Raw genomic sequence first — 15,442 nt, forward strand, 5'->3', positions numbered from 1 at the left:
AACAGGACTCAGAAGGATTCGCTATCTCTTCGCAGAGATGAACGCAATCCACAAACAGTAACAGAACTGGATTCAGAAGGATTCGTTATCTCTTCGCAGAGATGAACGCAATCCACAAACAGGACCAGGAACAGGATAACTAGCTCAGCACGGGTGCTCACGGTACGCGCAAACTACCAAAACGTGCTGGAAAACTGACTAACTGAACACAGGAAATAAACAGTTCGTGTACGTATATATCAGCGACACTGATTGTATCAACGTAACACGAATACAAGGAAAATAATAAACGTGCTGGTATGCATATATATTGGCAATGAACCAATATATGATGCAAAGACCAGCAAAGTATCTTTAACAAGAAACACGATCGGGGGCTAAAGCGACAGCAAGACAGGCTTAAGCTGAAGCTATGAAAACCCAAGGAAACCCTGCAGGAAGCAGATCTTTATACTGAGGTCATCCAATGGGAGCAGACATGCAGATTCCCACACAGGTGAATGATAATCAGTCACAAGCTGACAGCAGGGAAAGACAGACAAAGCTATGCAGTTTGCATGGAAATAGATCAGAACTGCCTGAGCTGCAGCACTACTACTTCCAGCAACAGCTGCTGCAGCAGCGATCATCACACATAATAACTGGAAATATATAGAAATGTATCAAAAATGTATTAATATTGTAAAAAAAAAAAAACACACACACATACAAACGTTAAAAAAGAAGACTGCTAGGTGGCCACCCAACACCGTAACTGGCGCCTTCACTCACACAGCAAACAGGGCAAGACCTCTATAATATATATGTGAGGTAAATCCTCAAATTCATAGGACATTGTCTATATTAGACATCCAGTTGATGCAGGTAAACCTAGCAAGATATAATGTGATGCTGCTTTGGACTGAGAAGAACATCAGCTGTTTAGGCGAACAACTCCAATAATTTGTATCACAATATCAGTCTCGCCAGCCAGATGCAGTGTTATGATAGTATTCTGCCAGATAGCACATAAAGCACATGTGAGTTAAGCGATTGCAAAGCAAAAGCTTCAGCCAGGTTACAAGTTCCAGCCAAGCGTATAACAGCTTAGATCTTACCATCCAGTTGTCATTGATTTGGATAGATACCATTCCAATTTCTCTAAGTGTGCTGTAGAATATCTGGCTGCTACGGAGATGTAGAGTATAGGGCCCAATCGGCATGGTTGACAGCAGGAGATCCAGCCATATACAGGCTACCGTTTCAATGACAGCAGGTGCTACCAAAGTACCGTGGATCTGCACAGGATCAGTTCCAAACGGTGGATCAAGAACAGTGATGATGCACCACATCAAGGGTGCGTCATGCAGCGTATAGCGGTGAGGGAGATGGAGGTCACCCAGCAGTCCTCATGTAGCCACGCCGGGATGACCCGTCGTGTTTCACTGGCAAGCGGCCAGCTTTCTCGAGGGAGGCGTGGTTAACGTAGAATGCCCAATCCAAGCATTTATAGAAAGAGTTAGCCGGAAAAAGCTTCAGCTCCTTAGTACCGCCCACCGCAAGTCCAACCACCAATCCGAGCGCAGGAAACAGATGACACCTGAGCTCAGGTCAGGTCTGCACGGGCAGACAGCTGTTTGTCCATTCTTTAGGTCTGAATGCTGCAGGTCTCTGGAAAAGAGACCTGTCCTCGCTTTGCAAGTTTCAGAGTTGCTCTGCTGAGGAATTTGCATACACTTGTCATGCAAATTGCCTAGCTGCCTCCTTTGAAGGCTTGCAGTATAAATACCATGTTCTCCCAGAATCCCTGGCTGGTCATGATGGTTTGTTCCTGCAAACTCTCCTGGAGTGTCAGCCTTGCTGTCGTTTGCTAAGATTATCTTAGAGTAATTTCCGGGGACGACTGCACTAGGCATCCCTTCTAGTGCAGTCAGGTTGTATTATCTGTATTGCCTTGTTCTGTCTCTCTGTCTCGATTGTCCTGTCACCAGCGGCGGCCGACATGAAATCGTTCTGTCTGTCTGGGAGTGTAGGCCAGAGCTGCGGTTGCTACAGGCTGCTCCATCTGTCTGGATTGCATTCGCCCTAGTGGTAGTGCTTCCTTCTGTATTCTGCCTTAGGGGTGCTAACCAGAGCAGCGGTTGCTACTGGTAGCCCCATCTGTTTGTCTGTCTGGATCGCATCCGCTCTAGCGGTAGCAGCGGTGGTTCCTTCTCTGCTCTGTCTGGGAGTGTAGGCCAGAGCTGCGGTTGCTGCTGGCTACTCCTTATCTCTGTCTTGTCTGGTACGAACGCTTGCTGTAGGCTCGGTGAGGTAACCGTTTAGCAAGCGCTCGCATTCTCTATTTCGTGTTTGTGTTGTATTGGTTAGTTAGGGTGGCACGCTTATCACTGGGCGCCTAACGCGTGGTGATCGTGTCTATAACGCGTTCACTGTTGTGAATGAGTGCGGTGTTCGCGTTTAGCTAGCGTTTGTTTTTTTCCTTGATGTTCTAATTGTTGTTGCTTGCTGTGCCTTTTGCTACTCTCGTGCTCTGTCCTGCTCAGTCTTGTGTCTGCAGACAGAAGAAAGCAGGAAGGCTGGCACTGCTGCAAGTGTTCAATTTATTGTAGCGTGGATAAAGTGCAAATGAGCAACATCTTGCAAAAATGACATGGATAAAACACATACCCTTGTGAGAGGAGGCGTGGATGGTGGTGGGTGCTGGGCACAGGATGCCTTACGGCCGTTTTGTGCTAAATAGCGCTTCTACGGAGGCTGCCTCCGTAGAAGCGCTACGTTCCCACTTTGTTTCCGTTGTTGTGTTTTCATCGTCACTGGATGGCGACTAGATTGGTGGACACACATACATTCTGTCTCTGTGTTCTCTCTCTCTTTGGGGGCGATCTTGCCCTGCATTGCGTCAACTCGTACGGTTCCCATCTGGCGTCTGTGGCAGTGCAGAGGCTGTGTTTGTCTGCACTCCACAGCTCCATCTGCCGGGGGGAATCTCCCTCTACAGGTGCATAGCACCATAGCTGGGTTCTCTCAATTTACACGCTTGTGGAGGATTTCCGTAGTGTCGGCGCGCGTCCTGTGCGCTGACCACGGAAATAGTTGCGCAATCGTTACACAAGGAAGTAACAACACCTGCCTTCACATCACGAGGGATGGGGGGAGGGCCTATGGAGCCAGACTATCATATTCAAGAAAAGGAATGCATATACATAATACTGCACAAAACTAAACTTAAACAAAATAAACTCAAAATGAAAATAGAAAATAAAGGACAGATATATATATATATATATATATATATATATATAACCGCTGTATTAGAATAACCACAATTAGTCTATATAAAACAGTATGATTGTGGCATATACACTACATGCAATACCCCTGCATACACTAGACAACTACAAATTCAGGTCTTTACCAGTGCAGAGTGCAGCTTTATACATACCTCTCCAGGTTGTCCTTCTGCTCCTCCAGGTCAGTCTGTTGCAAATGGAGCATCTGCGGTACTTCTGCCCATCAGTAAGACATCAGGCAGCATGCCCCTAAATGGTAAAGAGAGTGCACAGCAGTCGGCAGATGATTAGGGTCTGCCCCGCCACAGAGTAGAGGAAGATGATGCCCCTGATTTGTATTCCGATCAGCAGCCGATGCAGTTTAGCATAATCAGACACTACACTGGCACATTCAGAATCCATCTCCTCTAAATGCCCTCTCACCGCCCCTACACTTTCCCGGCAACACCCACTCCTGGAATGGCTGCCGGCCCTGCATTGCCTAATGATTGGTGGAGATGGGACTACTAGATCCCACCCATGGACGTATCGGAGCCAGAATTACTACTCGGAGATGGACGCTGGTGCAGTGTCTGATGTGCTACACTTGCACTGGCTGCTAATTGGAATACAATTCGGAGGCATAATATTCCTCCACTCTGTGGTCGGGTCACTGGGTGTTTTCTTTATCATTTAAAAAAGAAAAAAACACATATATCCTGGCACATCACCTCTAGTTAGGACATTAACTAAGTTATTAAGGAAAGGGAGGTGCTGAAGGGGGTGTGGCCAGAAAACAGCAAATATCTATTAACCCTTCGCACTCTCACATGCAAATGTTCAAACAAATGCATTCACAGATTCACTCATCCAGGCACTACTGCTATCCCTACAGCTAAGTTAAAAGCCGGGGTCTTAGTTCACAGAAGAATGCATTCTTATGCTTAGTCACCTATACTGCACAGAAGTACCCAGGTAAACATAGCTGTCCTAACTCTGGCCCTGTAACATGCATGGTGCAGACATGCAAACATTCATTGCATCAAACCTATCTAGGGATTAGGAGCATACATCCTGACGTCCTCTCCTGGGACAGATAGCGCATCTTATCAATCGCACAAAGGAGCTAATGTATTGTATCCACGCGCACCATGCACATACACCAGCATAAGCTGTGTGCATGCGGACAAAAAAAAACATATACAGGGGAAGGAGGGAGTGCACTGAATTAAAACCCTATCCACAGGGGTCAGTAACAAGGAAAAAAACACACATATCCAGGCACATCACCTCTAGTTAGGACATTAAATAAGTTATTAAGGAAAGGGAGGTGCTGAAGGGGGTGTGGCCAGAAAACAGCAAAAATCTATTAACCCTTCGCACTCTCACATGCAAATGGTGCGCATGGATACAATACATTAGCTCCCTTGTGCGATTGGTAAAATACGCTATCTGTCCCAGGAGAGGACGTCAGGAAGTGTGCTCCTAATCCCTGGATAGGTTTGATGCAATGAATGTTTGCATGTCTGCACTATGCATGTTACAGAGTTAGGACACCTATGTTTACCTAGGTACTTCTGCGCAGTATAGGTGACAAAGCATAAGAATGCATTCTTCTGTGAACTAAGACCCCAGCTTTTAACTTAGCTGTAGGAATAGCAGCAGTGCCTGGATAAGTGAATCTGTGAATGCATTTGTTTGAACATTTGCATGTGAGAGTGCGAAGGGTTAATAGATTTTTGCTCTTTATCATTTAGGGGCAGACTGCCTGATGTCTCACTGTTATTTGTCTTGTCTATTCCTGCTTTTACTGATGGCTAACATGGTACAATACTCCAAAGATACTCTACAATACTCTACAGACCCTGTCATAATACTTAGCTTATATGTTGCTGTTACTGAGCAGGAGGTCATGCATAGTGCCTAATTTATTTGTCCTCTACTCTGTCCTCTACTACTTCACTGGATTATGTTCATTCTTATATACTGTATATTACTCTCTATTTGCTCTATATTTCTAGTTAAATTCATAAATGGAAATAGACTGTATTCAGGGAACAGTGAATTATGTATACGTTGGTGTACCTTGTCAAAGGGCCTCCTGACCGCCAATTAATGTGTGGAAAATGTTTTGTATTCTGACTGATCTCAATAAAACCTTTTGAATACAAAAAACAAATAAGTAAAAATAAAATCAATAGCAAGGCCATCATTATGATACTATAATGAGGCTGTAGTTTGTGACATAATAATGCAAGATGCCCCCCCCCCCCCCAATAATAATTCTTAATCCTTTGTTCTTCAACCATTTTTTGTGAAAAACTTGAATGAGATCTTAACAATACAGTGAAGCACTTGGAAAAATAGCAGTTTAGTTAGTAGAAAGGATTCCTGGGAAAATGGCCAGTAATTCAGACTGAAGGTTTAAGTGGAAATTAAAGGGAAGCAGTTAATGAAAAAGTACCCACTTAAGCACAATACAGTTAGGCAAGATGTTATTTCTGGTGATCATAGATGCTTGCTATCCCCTAATTATGGTCATTAAAGCTGAGGCTACCAGGAGTATTAGAGACCCATTCAAGCCTGTTTATTCGGGACTCCTGGCCTCTACCCAAGAAAATAGATTTTATGTTTGACTAGTAGAATGCTAGTATTATGAGTGCATAAAACACTGATCAGAATCATCAACTATGATGGTAATTATGGGCATGATACTTTGTTGGTTGTACCATCAGATATCAACCCCATAGGCCAAATACTAGGACACTTTTTGCAGTGAAATATAGGCGATACCGCACACAAATGATGAGCTAGAGTAAAGCGGACCTGAACTCAGAACTTCCTCTCTGCTCTAAAAGATACGCAACAGCATAATAACCTTTACAGAAAAAAACATTTCTTTGTTATAGTTGATACAAATCCTGCAATAAATCTGCAGGTTTTCTACTTCCTGCTTTCATGGAAGCAGACATACTGCTAATATTTTGCGTTTACCAATAAACTCTCTGCCGTACCAATCAGCTGACACAGCTGAGGGATCAAATGACAACTTGTGCTTAGTCACAGATGAGGGGGAGTTAGACAGGCTAAACTCTCTAAATACATACATATAGCATTTAGCATATAGCATTTCTATATGTTTCCTTTTGTTTTGTGCAAGAGTTCAGGTCCACTTTAATCAGATTAGCTTAAATGTCTATCACAAATTTCATATGAAAGTATTAGTACCAGTAGTACAGGACCCTCTTCACTTACTGTTCAGTTTGCAAGTGTAGTGCAGCCAGCCGATCACTATGTGCCTTCAGTCTCGTCATGTGACACAGATGGAAGCCACATGGTGATTTGCTGGCTGCATTTTACTTGTAAACTGAACAGTAAGTGAAGAGGATATGTATCGCCACTGGGAGCAGGAAATGTATAAAGCTTTGCTGCCACACTGCAGAACCCCCCCCCCCCCCCCCCCAGCTCCTGGGCAATTTGAAGAAATGGTGGGGCTTATGGAGCTATTGTTATGCTCCTGCATCTTTTACTATGTTATTAGTTATTAGTCATTCACTAATACTAGACAATGTTTAACCACTTGCCGACCGCACACTCATAACGTGCGTCGGCAAAGTGGCAGCTGCCAGCTGCAGCCTAATTAATCAGGAAGCAGCCGCTCGTACGAGCGGCTGCTTCCTGTCAAATCACGGCGGGGGGCTCCGTGAATAGCCTGCGGGCCGCCGATGGCGGGTCTCGCAGGCTAGATGTAAACACAAGCGGAAATAATCCGCTTTGTTTACATTTGTACGGCGCTGCTGCGCAGCAGCGCCGTAAGGCAGATCGGCGATCCCCGGCCAATCAGCGGCCGGGGATCGCCGCCATGTGACAGGAGACAGCCTGTCACTGGCTGCACAGGACGGATAGCGTCCTGTGCAGCCGGATCTCCAGGAGGGGGCCAGGTAGGAGAGGGAGGGGGAGGATTTCGCCGCGGAGGGGGGCTTTGAGGTGCCCCCCCCGCCACCCACAGCAGGCAGGTGAGATCAGACCCCCCCAGCACATCATCCCCATAGGGGGGAAAAAAGGGGGGCAATCTGATCTCCCTGCCTGCACCCTGATCTGTGCTGGGGGCTGCAGAGCCCACCCAGCACAGATCAATCAAACCAGCGCTGGTCCTTAAGGGGGGGTAAAGGGTGGGTCCTCAAGTGGTTAAGAAGTCCAGTTCAGGGTTTTTTTTCATCAGTTACAGTATGTTCTCTGTTGTTCTTTAACTTATTGACGCATTCAGTGACATATTAAGGGGCAGATTCATGAAACTGCCCTGCTATAGCAGTTCGAGCTCCATGACAGCAGTGCAAGCTAAATTCAAAGCTGCACGCTATGCACTGTTGTGCAACGTAGCATGCCTTCCTGAGTAAAACGCCCTGTTTACATAGTAACGTGCACTCCTGGGTGCTGTGTTTTTTTTCTTCTTGGACCTGTACTTTAAGTGACATTGGGCATACACCGTATATATACAGTAGATAAGCAAAGGATCATTGGCCAAAGCAGTCACTTATGGCCGACTTTTAGCTAATGTGTGTATGTACCCTTACAACACAAGGGAGTTGTAAAGCACTGGGTACATGACAGGATTGTACATGGCAGGAATGCTTAGGAATGCTTCCAACCATAATAACAGTCCAGGAGCTTGGCTCCTCATGTGAGTGACTCAAACATGCCATACACACAAATACACAATGCATACAAACCATACACACACACACCATACATACACACACACACACAAACACACACCATACATACACACATCCCAGACACACGCAATACATACACACATCCCAGACTCTCACCATATACACAAACTGAACACAAATACACACACACACACACACACACACACACACACACACACACACACACACACTCTCTTCTCTTTTTTATTTGTGTTTTGGGTGTTTTGGGGAGTTTATGACAGCTTACTCACTCAAAAGCTAAAAGATGTTCTGAAATCAGCCTAAACCGTTGTGACAAGCTAAATACTGAGTGGACTTTACTGTTCCCTCTGGTACAGCCAAAGAAACAGATTTTATTAATATATTTGGTAACCAAAAACACAAATTATTTAAAAAAAACACAGTAAAATCCTCAGCGACTTTCACAGATTAACATTTTAATACACCGTGACAGCAAATTGTGTGTTTATTTTTGTAAATAGCATTCTGTGTTTTAACTTTTACGTTGATCCAATCTTTTCGCCAGAATTAAATAATAGCACATGTTGCATTTATTTTACTGACACAAAAAATTACCCATCTTATCCACACAAAATAAGTGCATATGTTTTTATGCCACAATGTTTTCAAATAATGTCATAGCTACAACATTTTATTTTGGTATACACTGCTGATTATATAGAATAAGGTATAATAACATAAATTAAACACCAGATACATTGCACTTAATTCTGTATCTATAACTTTGAATAAAACTCTGCTTGAATTTAGAGCACAGTGTGGCAGCGTGAGATATTCTCACTTTATGAAGATCTGCTTATACTGTATATAGTATAGTATGCAGGTAGTGCGCTATGATAAATGTATAAACGTACATATAATACCTAGCAGCATATGACAACATAGAAGACAACCCTTTCTGTATCCGATCTTATCATATAACTATTTAATTTCCAAAGCTGAGATAAAAGCTTGAAGTTAATTGCCTTCATAAAACAGAAGGTATTTGTGATTATTCAGGTTGGAGTGAGCATATGTTGTCTCCCACAATGCATCAGTGCTGGATATACAAATTGTCCCCTTATTGTCCATGAGAGCTAACCACTCCTCCAAATTCACTGGAATGTTTGATGTTTCAGGGTGTTAATATTAGAGAGCCAAACTAATCCAACATGCATACAGACTGTTTCAGACTGGTTGGTCCTCATCTGGGCATGGCATGGATTAATGTGGCTGTGGTGAGACAGAGTGACCACTAGGGGCTGGTAAGTAAAGATAGTTTATTTAATTTGCCTCGTATGTCCTGTAAAGGATGGAGGAGGAAAAGTGTGATAGAAGAGGACATCACTCATAGGTATTTGAGTCCAGCAACACATCTCTGTGCTTACTTTAGGTAGCTTTGTCAGGTATCAGGCGCAAACGCTATTGCGGGCGGCAACACGAGCAAGGATACGCATTGCCAGGGCTGCGCAGGCATAGTTGCCCACTGACTCGAGTCAGCAAAAATGAAACTAAGCTGCAGCGGGAGAACATAGGATCGTAGAGGACCAGCGCAGGCACAGGATGGCTGCAGGGGGCTGGTAGAAGCCAGAGGTAAGTGAAACTTTTTTTTTACAGATGGTATCCCTTCAAGTATGCCTTTAAAGCAGGGCTGTCATACTACAGTCTTTGAAGACCATATCCGTGCCAGGATACACAGAGAAATGGAGAAATGTGTTCTCTCAATTAATCAATTAATTTGAGCTTTGTAAAAAATGAGTGAGCGCCTTAGCCTTCGAGGATTGGAGTTGAACAACATTGCTTTAAAGGACTATTACATTGTGTCAGGGTGTTATACAAAACCTATAAGTACCTACAAGTACCTTCCCCTTTCAGCATTAGGCTCTGTTCCCACTACAGCGGTAAATAGAGATTTTTCTGTCCATTTTACTGCATTGCAAAACTGACAGTGAATGGATCCTATTTTTTAAGTACGATTTGTTTGCACTTGTCAGTCTGCAAGTGCAAACAGTCTGCAGTGGGTCTACTGAATCCGGACCGTACTTCTGTGCCATCTGCAATTTTCCTAGACAGGGGGATGTATTTCCCATATAGTTGAAATGCATCTGCCCTGGGCTATACCCAGACCACAATGGATCATGGGAGGGGACACTACACTGTCTGTGGACTGGCTGTTCATGGACAGGCTGCAAGTTGGAACCCAGTCCTAGGGCTGGAACCCACTAGGAATTGCTACAGCACTTTTAAAGCATGCCAGCGCTGTGTGCAGTGATTCCCAGGGCAATCGCTATTGCGTTTCATTCCGTTTTAAAGCTCTGTACAGAAAACTGTACAACGCTTCCGATTAGCGTTTCTTCTTTTAGTACATTTTATTATACTTAACAAGTACCGATGTCTGGCTCCCGTCCATAGCCCTGCCCCCTAATATAAGAGGATATGGGTGCTTCTCTAGGACCAATTAAAGAAGCGCTTGTGACCTCTTCTGCTAGAGGGCAGTGCTACAGACGGAAGCCAGACATCGGGACACCCGGTAAGTATAATTAACTTTATTTGACATTCAAAATGCCCGGCACCTTAATCACTGTAAAAAAAATTTGAAAGTGATTTTGCAGCGCTTCTATACATAGCATTGGCAAAACGTTTTACGAAATTGCCGGCGATCCAAAAATGCTGCCAAAATCGCCCTAGTGGGTCCCAGCCCTTATTGTTTTGTTTGATTCACTATCTGCGTGGTGATTGTTTCTGGTAAGTGAATTGTCTTTCCCCACATTGGATGATTACTATTGTAGGGACTTTTGATGATCGGTTCGCGAACTTCAAAAGTTAATTTCAGCAAAAGTTTGCGAACAGGCGAATTTGGTGAACTGCCATAGACTTCAATGGGCAGGTGAATTTTAAAACCCTTAGGACATTTTCTGGCCACAAAAGTGATGAAAAAGGTGTTTCAAGAGGCCTATCACCTGGACCATGGCATGCCAGAGGGCAATCTCTAAAGGGCAGAAATCACAGTAAATTTCTAAATGTGTGGAATTAAGAGATTTAAAACATACAGCATGCGTACATGGCGATAAGGTAGTGTAATGATTAGGCCCAGTTCACACTGACAGATGAAACGCTGCTTTAAACGCACCACAAACAACTGCAAAGAGCTTTGACGATAACGTCTGGTAAGCAAATCATTGTTTTCGCAGGACATAAATGTTAGTTCTCTCTGCGGCAGTCTCTGTGTAGTAGTGTGTAGTGGCCGCCGTGCTTGTGTGCACGTTCGTGAGAGTGCAGGCGATCGCGGTTTTCCAGCCTCTATGGTCAGGCTGAGAGGCTGAGATAGTTCATTACAGTTAAGTGACCAAACAAAACACTGATTCTGTACTGAGGACTTATACAGGGGGCAGTAGTGGATATTAGATGCCAGTAGTGGTGGTGGTGAAGGATTATTGGGTTATGGTCGGTGCACTACTAGGACCAGCAGACCTGTCTCCAACAGCTAACTTGTGCACTGGACACAGAGCATCAATACAATAGCAAGAAAAACAATGTATCAGCCCTAAGAAGGGCTTAGCTGTTCAGGAAAATGTGGTAGCAGCAGCAAAAAGCTGCACTGAGGACACAGAATACAGGCTTACCTAATGCTTTCTCTGTCAGCAGCACACTCTCCTTGATATGCCTAGCACAGTAGCCAAACACAAACTGCAAAAATGGCTGCTGTGCTGGCGTTCTGAAAGAAGGGGGGCAGTCCAGGTTGAAGGGATAGCTGATTGGCTGCCATGTGTCTACTGACTCTGGGGTGAGGGATCAAAGTTTGGCTCCATTATAATGTATGGTGGGCACGTCGAAAACGACGTGTTCGCCCAAAGGGGTGAACGCGGACACCAGTTGTTTGCCAAAAACTATTCGCTGGCAGAAAAGTTCGGGCCATCTCTAGTAAGGACATTATTTTATGAGATCCTATATGAGGGCTATTTAGTGACACACATTATTCAGTGCACTCTGTAAAGAACTGTGGAAAATGTCAGAACTATATACTGTAGATGCATAATAATAGTTAAAATAAAATAGCCCATTGCTTCAGTTTGAAAAAGACATTTGTTTCCCTTGTGACCTCAGCAGATACCTGCCTTCCCATCATACAGTGCATGCAAATAAAAGGGTTAATTCATTAACCACTTAAGCCCAACTGGACGAACATTCTCGGGCCACGCGCGCTCCCGCCGCCAGCCGTTAGCCCAGCAATCAATGAAAGGGATTATAGATCCCTTTCATTGATCGAAGCCCCCCACAGAAAAGCCGACAGCGTCTCATCAGACGCTGCGGTTTTTCTGAGTTTCAAAAAGTTCTCCGTCTTCATTCTTCTTCCTGGAAGCATACGATCACGCTTCCAGGACTTTTTCACTGTGGCCATCTTGTGGCCAAATAGTAAAACTACACACATCCATTTTTTAATAAATAAATAAATTTTTTACATTTATAATTAGCTGTTTACCTCCCACACCAAAAATTACCCACATACAATTTTTAATACAAAAAAATAAAAAATTACAATTAAAAAAAGAAAAAAACAAACATAAATAGTTACCTACGGGTCTGAACTTTTTAAATATGCATGTCAAAGGAGTATATTAATATAATTTTTTAAATTATGGGCTTGTAAATAGTGATGGACACAAATTGAAAAAATGCACCTTTATTTCCAAATTAAATATCAGCGCCATACATTGACATAATTTACATGGTGTAATAAGTGAGAAAAATGGGCAAATAAAATACATGGGTTTTAATTACGGTAGCATGTATTAATTTCAAACTATAATGACCAAAAACTGAGGAATAATTATTTTTTTTTCCATTTCTTTCTTAATATTCCTGTTCAAATGGCTTTTTAGAATAAAATAATTCTTAGCAAAATGTATCACCCAAATAAAGCTTAATTGGCGGCGGAAAAAACAAGATATAGACCAATTCATTGTGATGAGTAGTGATAAAATTATTGGAAAATTAATGGGAGGTGAAAGTTGCTCAGATGCAAAAAATAAACGACCCTTCGGGCTTAAGTGGTTAAACTTTTTTTTCATGAATTATCTCACATTATTTATTTTTCTATAAAACTATAAAGATTTTTCTATAAGAATATAAAGAGGGATAATTAATGAGACAAAACAGATAAGGAGAGATACTTTGCGAAAGAAAACAGATAAGGAGGGACAATTCATGAGGTAACATTGATAAGGAGAGATAAACCAGGAGAAAGGCATTGTTCACATCTAAAAACTCAATCACTGACGTCAGCGATTTGCAATTTTGTGTGTGGGGGGGTTTTTTTAGCGCCTGCCGGCGCTTACCTGCACGTTACGATTTTTTATAAAGCGCTTTTCTAAGCACTTTTGCAGAGCAATTCTGTTTTTTTTACTTCCTGACGTTAGTCAGGAAGTGAACTCTTTCACCCGGAAATGAATAAATACAATGTATTTATTCATGAAAGCGCTAGGGAAATCCCTATACAAAGCGCTTTTTCAAGCGTTGTGTGACTTCGCTATACCTGCCATTATAGGCAAATTGCCCTAAAAATGGTACAGGCAGCGCTTTGCTGAGCGGATTGTAATCGTACTGCTCAGATGTGAACACTCGCATAGGGAATCATTGCACAAGCGCTTTTAGGGCGATTTTCAAAATCGCCGGTGCTTAACAAATCCCGAAAGTGCCCTTAGTGTTAACAAGCCCTTAAGGCAGATAAGGAGAATAAATAATGAGATAAACAAGTAAGAAGAGATAATGTATTAGTTTTGTGATTCAACCCCAAAGTTCTGGAACACAGATGAAAAAAAAGATTTACTTTCAAAATACACGATCTGGTTTCTTAAACTTTACCCCCGACTTATCTGTGTGCAAATCGCTTCTTCTTTCTTGTACCCTTCTAGGCATTTGCTTAATTCTCAAGATGATTTTAAACAATGCAGTTGTCAAAAAGGAGTATGCCTGGTACACATGATGAGATTTTCTGGCAGATTTACTGCCAGATCTGATTTCTGATCGATTTTCCATAGAAGTGAACGGAAAATCGATCAGAAAATCACTGAGAAATCAGATCGGACATGTTGGGAATAATGCATCTGGCAGTAAATCTGCCAGAAAATCTCATTGTGTGTACCAGGCATTAAATCATCTGATATATATATCACCAAACACTTGCAGATTACTTTGCATCTTGTGTTGCATTCACCCGGCAGAGTGAATTTCATTTTGTTCACTAGACGCTTTTTACCATCCACTTTATTTTTACAAAGCTTCTTTCATATAAGTTTATATTGTGCTTAAATTCCGCTTTCTATTAGCACATTTGATGCACTAAGACTTTCTGAAGAGTGTAAACAAAAAGATTGTTCTGCTATCTGTGTGGCACATTTGTCACAAACTCTTATGCCAGCAATATCTTTTTGCAAATCTTGAACATTTTTGTTTCTTTTTTTATTCAGATATTTTTCAGACAACATCTCAAAATCTAAAGAATGTATCTATTATGTTAACGTGCACACAAAAATTATTTCAGTCAATCATCAGGTTGATTAAGATTGGTACAAAGAAAAATGCAGCAAGAGTGTGGAAGTTGCCTGCAGCAACCATGTTTCATTTGGTAGCTCAAGGCAAAGTGGATTAAGTATGCTTTAAAAGAATAAAGTAACAATTAGAGAAGTAAAATAGGATGCGCACCTTACCAATAAATAGGCAAAGTATTACAAAATATACAAAGAAATATGCATGCTTAATAGTATGGTGGTGATAACTGTATAAAGGATAATAATATATAATTATATTTTGTACATAAACTTCCACAGACACACACACACACACACACACACTATATATATATGTATATATATATATATATATATATATATATATATATATATATATATATATATATATATATATATATATATATATATACATACATACATTGTATATTTCCCTTACCTGCCCATTTCCCCAGTGATGGGAAGAAGGAGGGTGGCGGTGCTCCCCAGAGATGTGGAAACAGGTATTTGGAGAATCTCAGACACTTCAGAGTGAGTTGCAGACATAACAGGAGTCCCAGAATAGTGAGGAAATGCTGCAGCAGCAGCTCCATGCCTGCAGGGTTCCTGGATGGACACAGTGCTCTGCCTCACTTTCCTGCTCGCTCCTAATTGTTTGCTGGAGAGTTGCTGCCTAACAACTGCTAGGGTGAGAGCTCAGGAATCACACGTATCCCAAGAGAACATGTCAGGTCTTACAGCTTACATCATTACTGCTCCTCTCCTCCTTTTCCCACAGGTTTATAGTGTATCCATGCTATTCAATATTTAGAGACACGTATATGTTCTGTCCCTATCTTTGGGGTATTATTAATATTTTTAATGTATATAGCGTCAGGATCTTCTGTTGCACTTTACAATAGAGGATAGACTGTACAGACTAGGCAGTGGATAACAGATAAACAACAGT

General features: G+C 42.3%; 1 protein-coding gene across 1 annotated transcript in view; it reads right to left on the bottom strand.

Moving 5' to 3' along the window:
- HSD17B3 (hydroxysteroid 17-beta dehydrogenase 3) overlaps positions 1-15,086 on the bottom strand; it is a 61,021-nt gene extending 45,935 nt beyond the window's left edge. The window contains exon 1 of the mRNA XM_068271425.1: positions 14,933-15,086. Within this exon, the coding sequence (XP_068127526.1) occupies positions 14,933-15,086 (154 nt within the window). The remainder of the gene's footprint in view (positions 1-14,932) is intronic.
- Between the last annotated feature and the right edge of the window lie 356 nt (positions 15,087-15,442).

Source organism: Hyperolius riggenbachi, chromosome 1, assembly GCF_040937935.1.
Source record: "Hyperolius riggenbachi isolate aHypRig1 chromosome 1, aHypRig1.pri, whole genome shotgun sequence".
Taxonomy (NCBI): Eukaryota; Metazoa; Chordata; class Amphibia; order Anura; family Hyperoliidae; genus Hyperolius; species Hyperolius riggenbachi.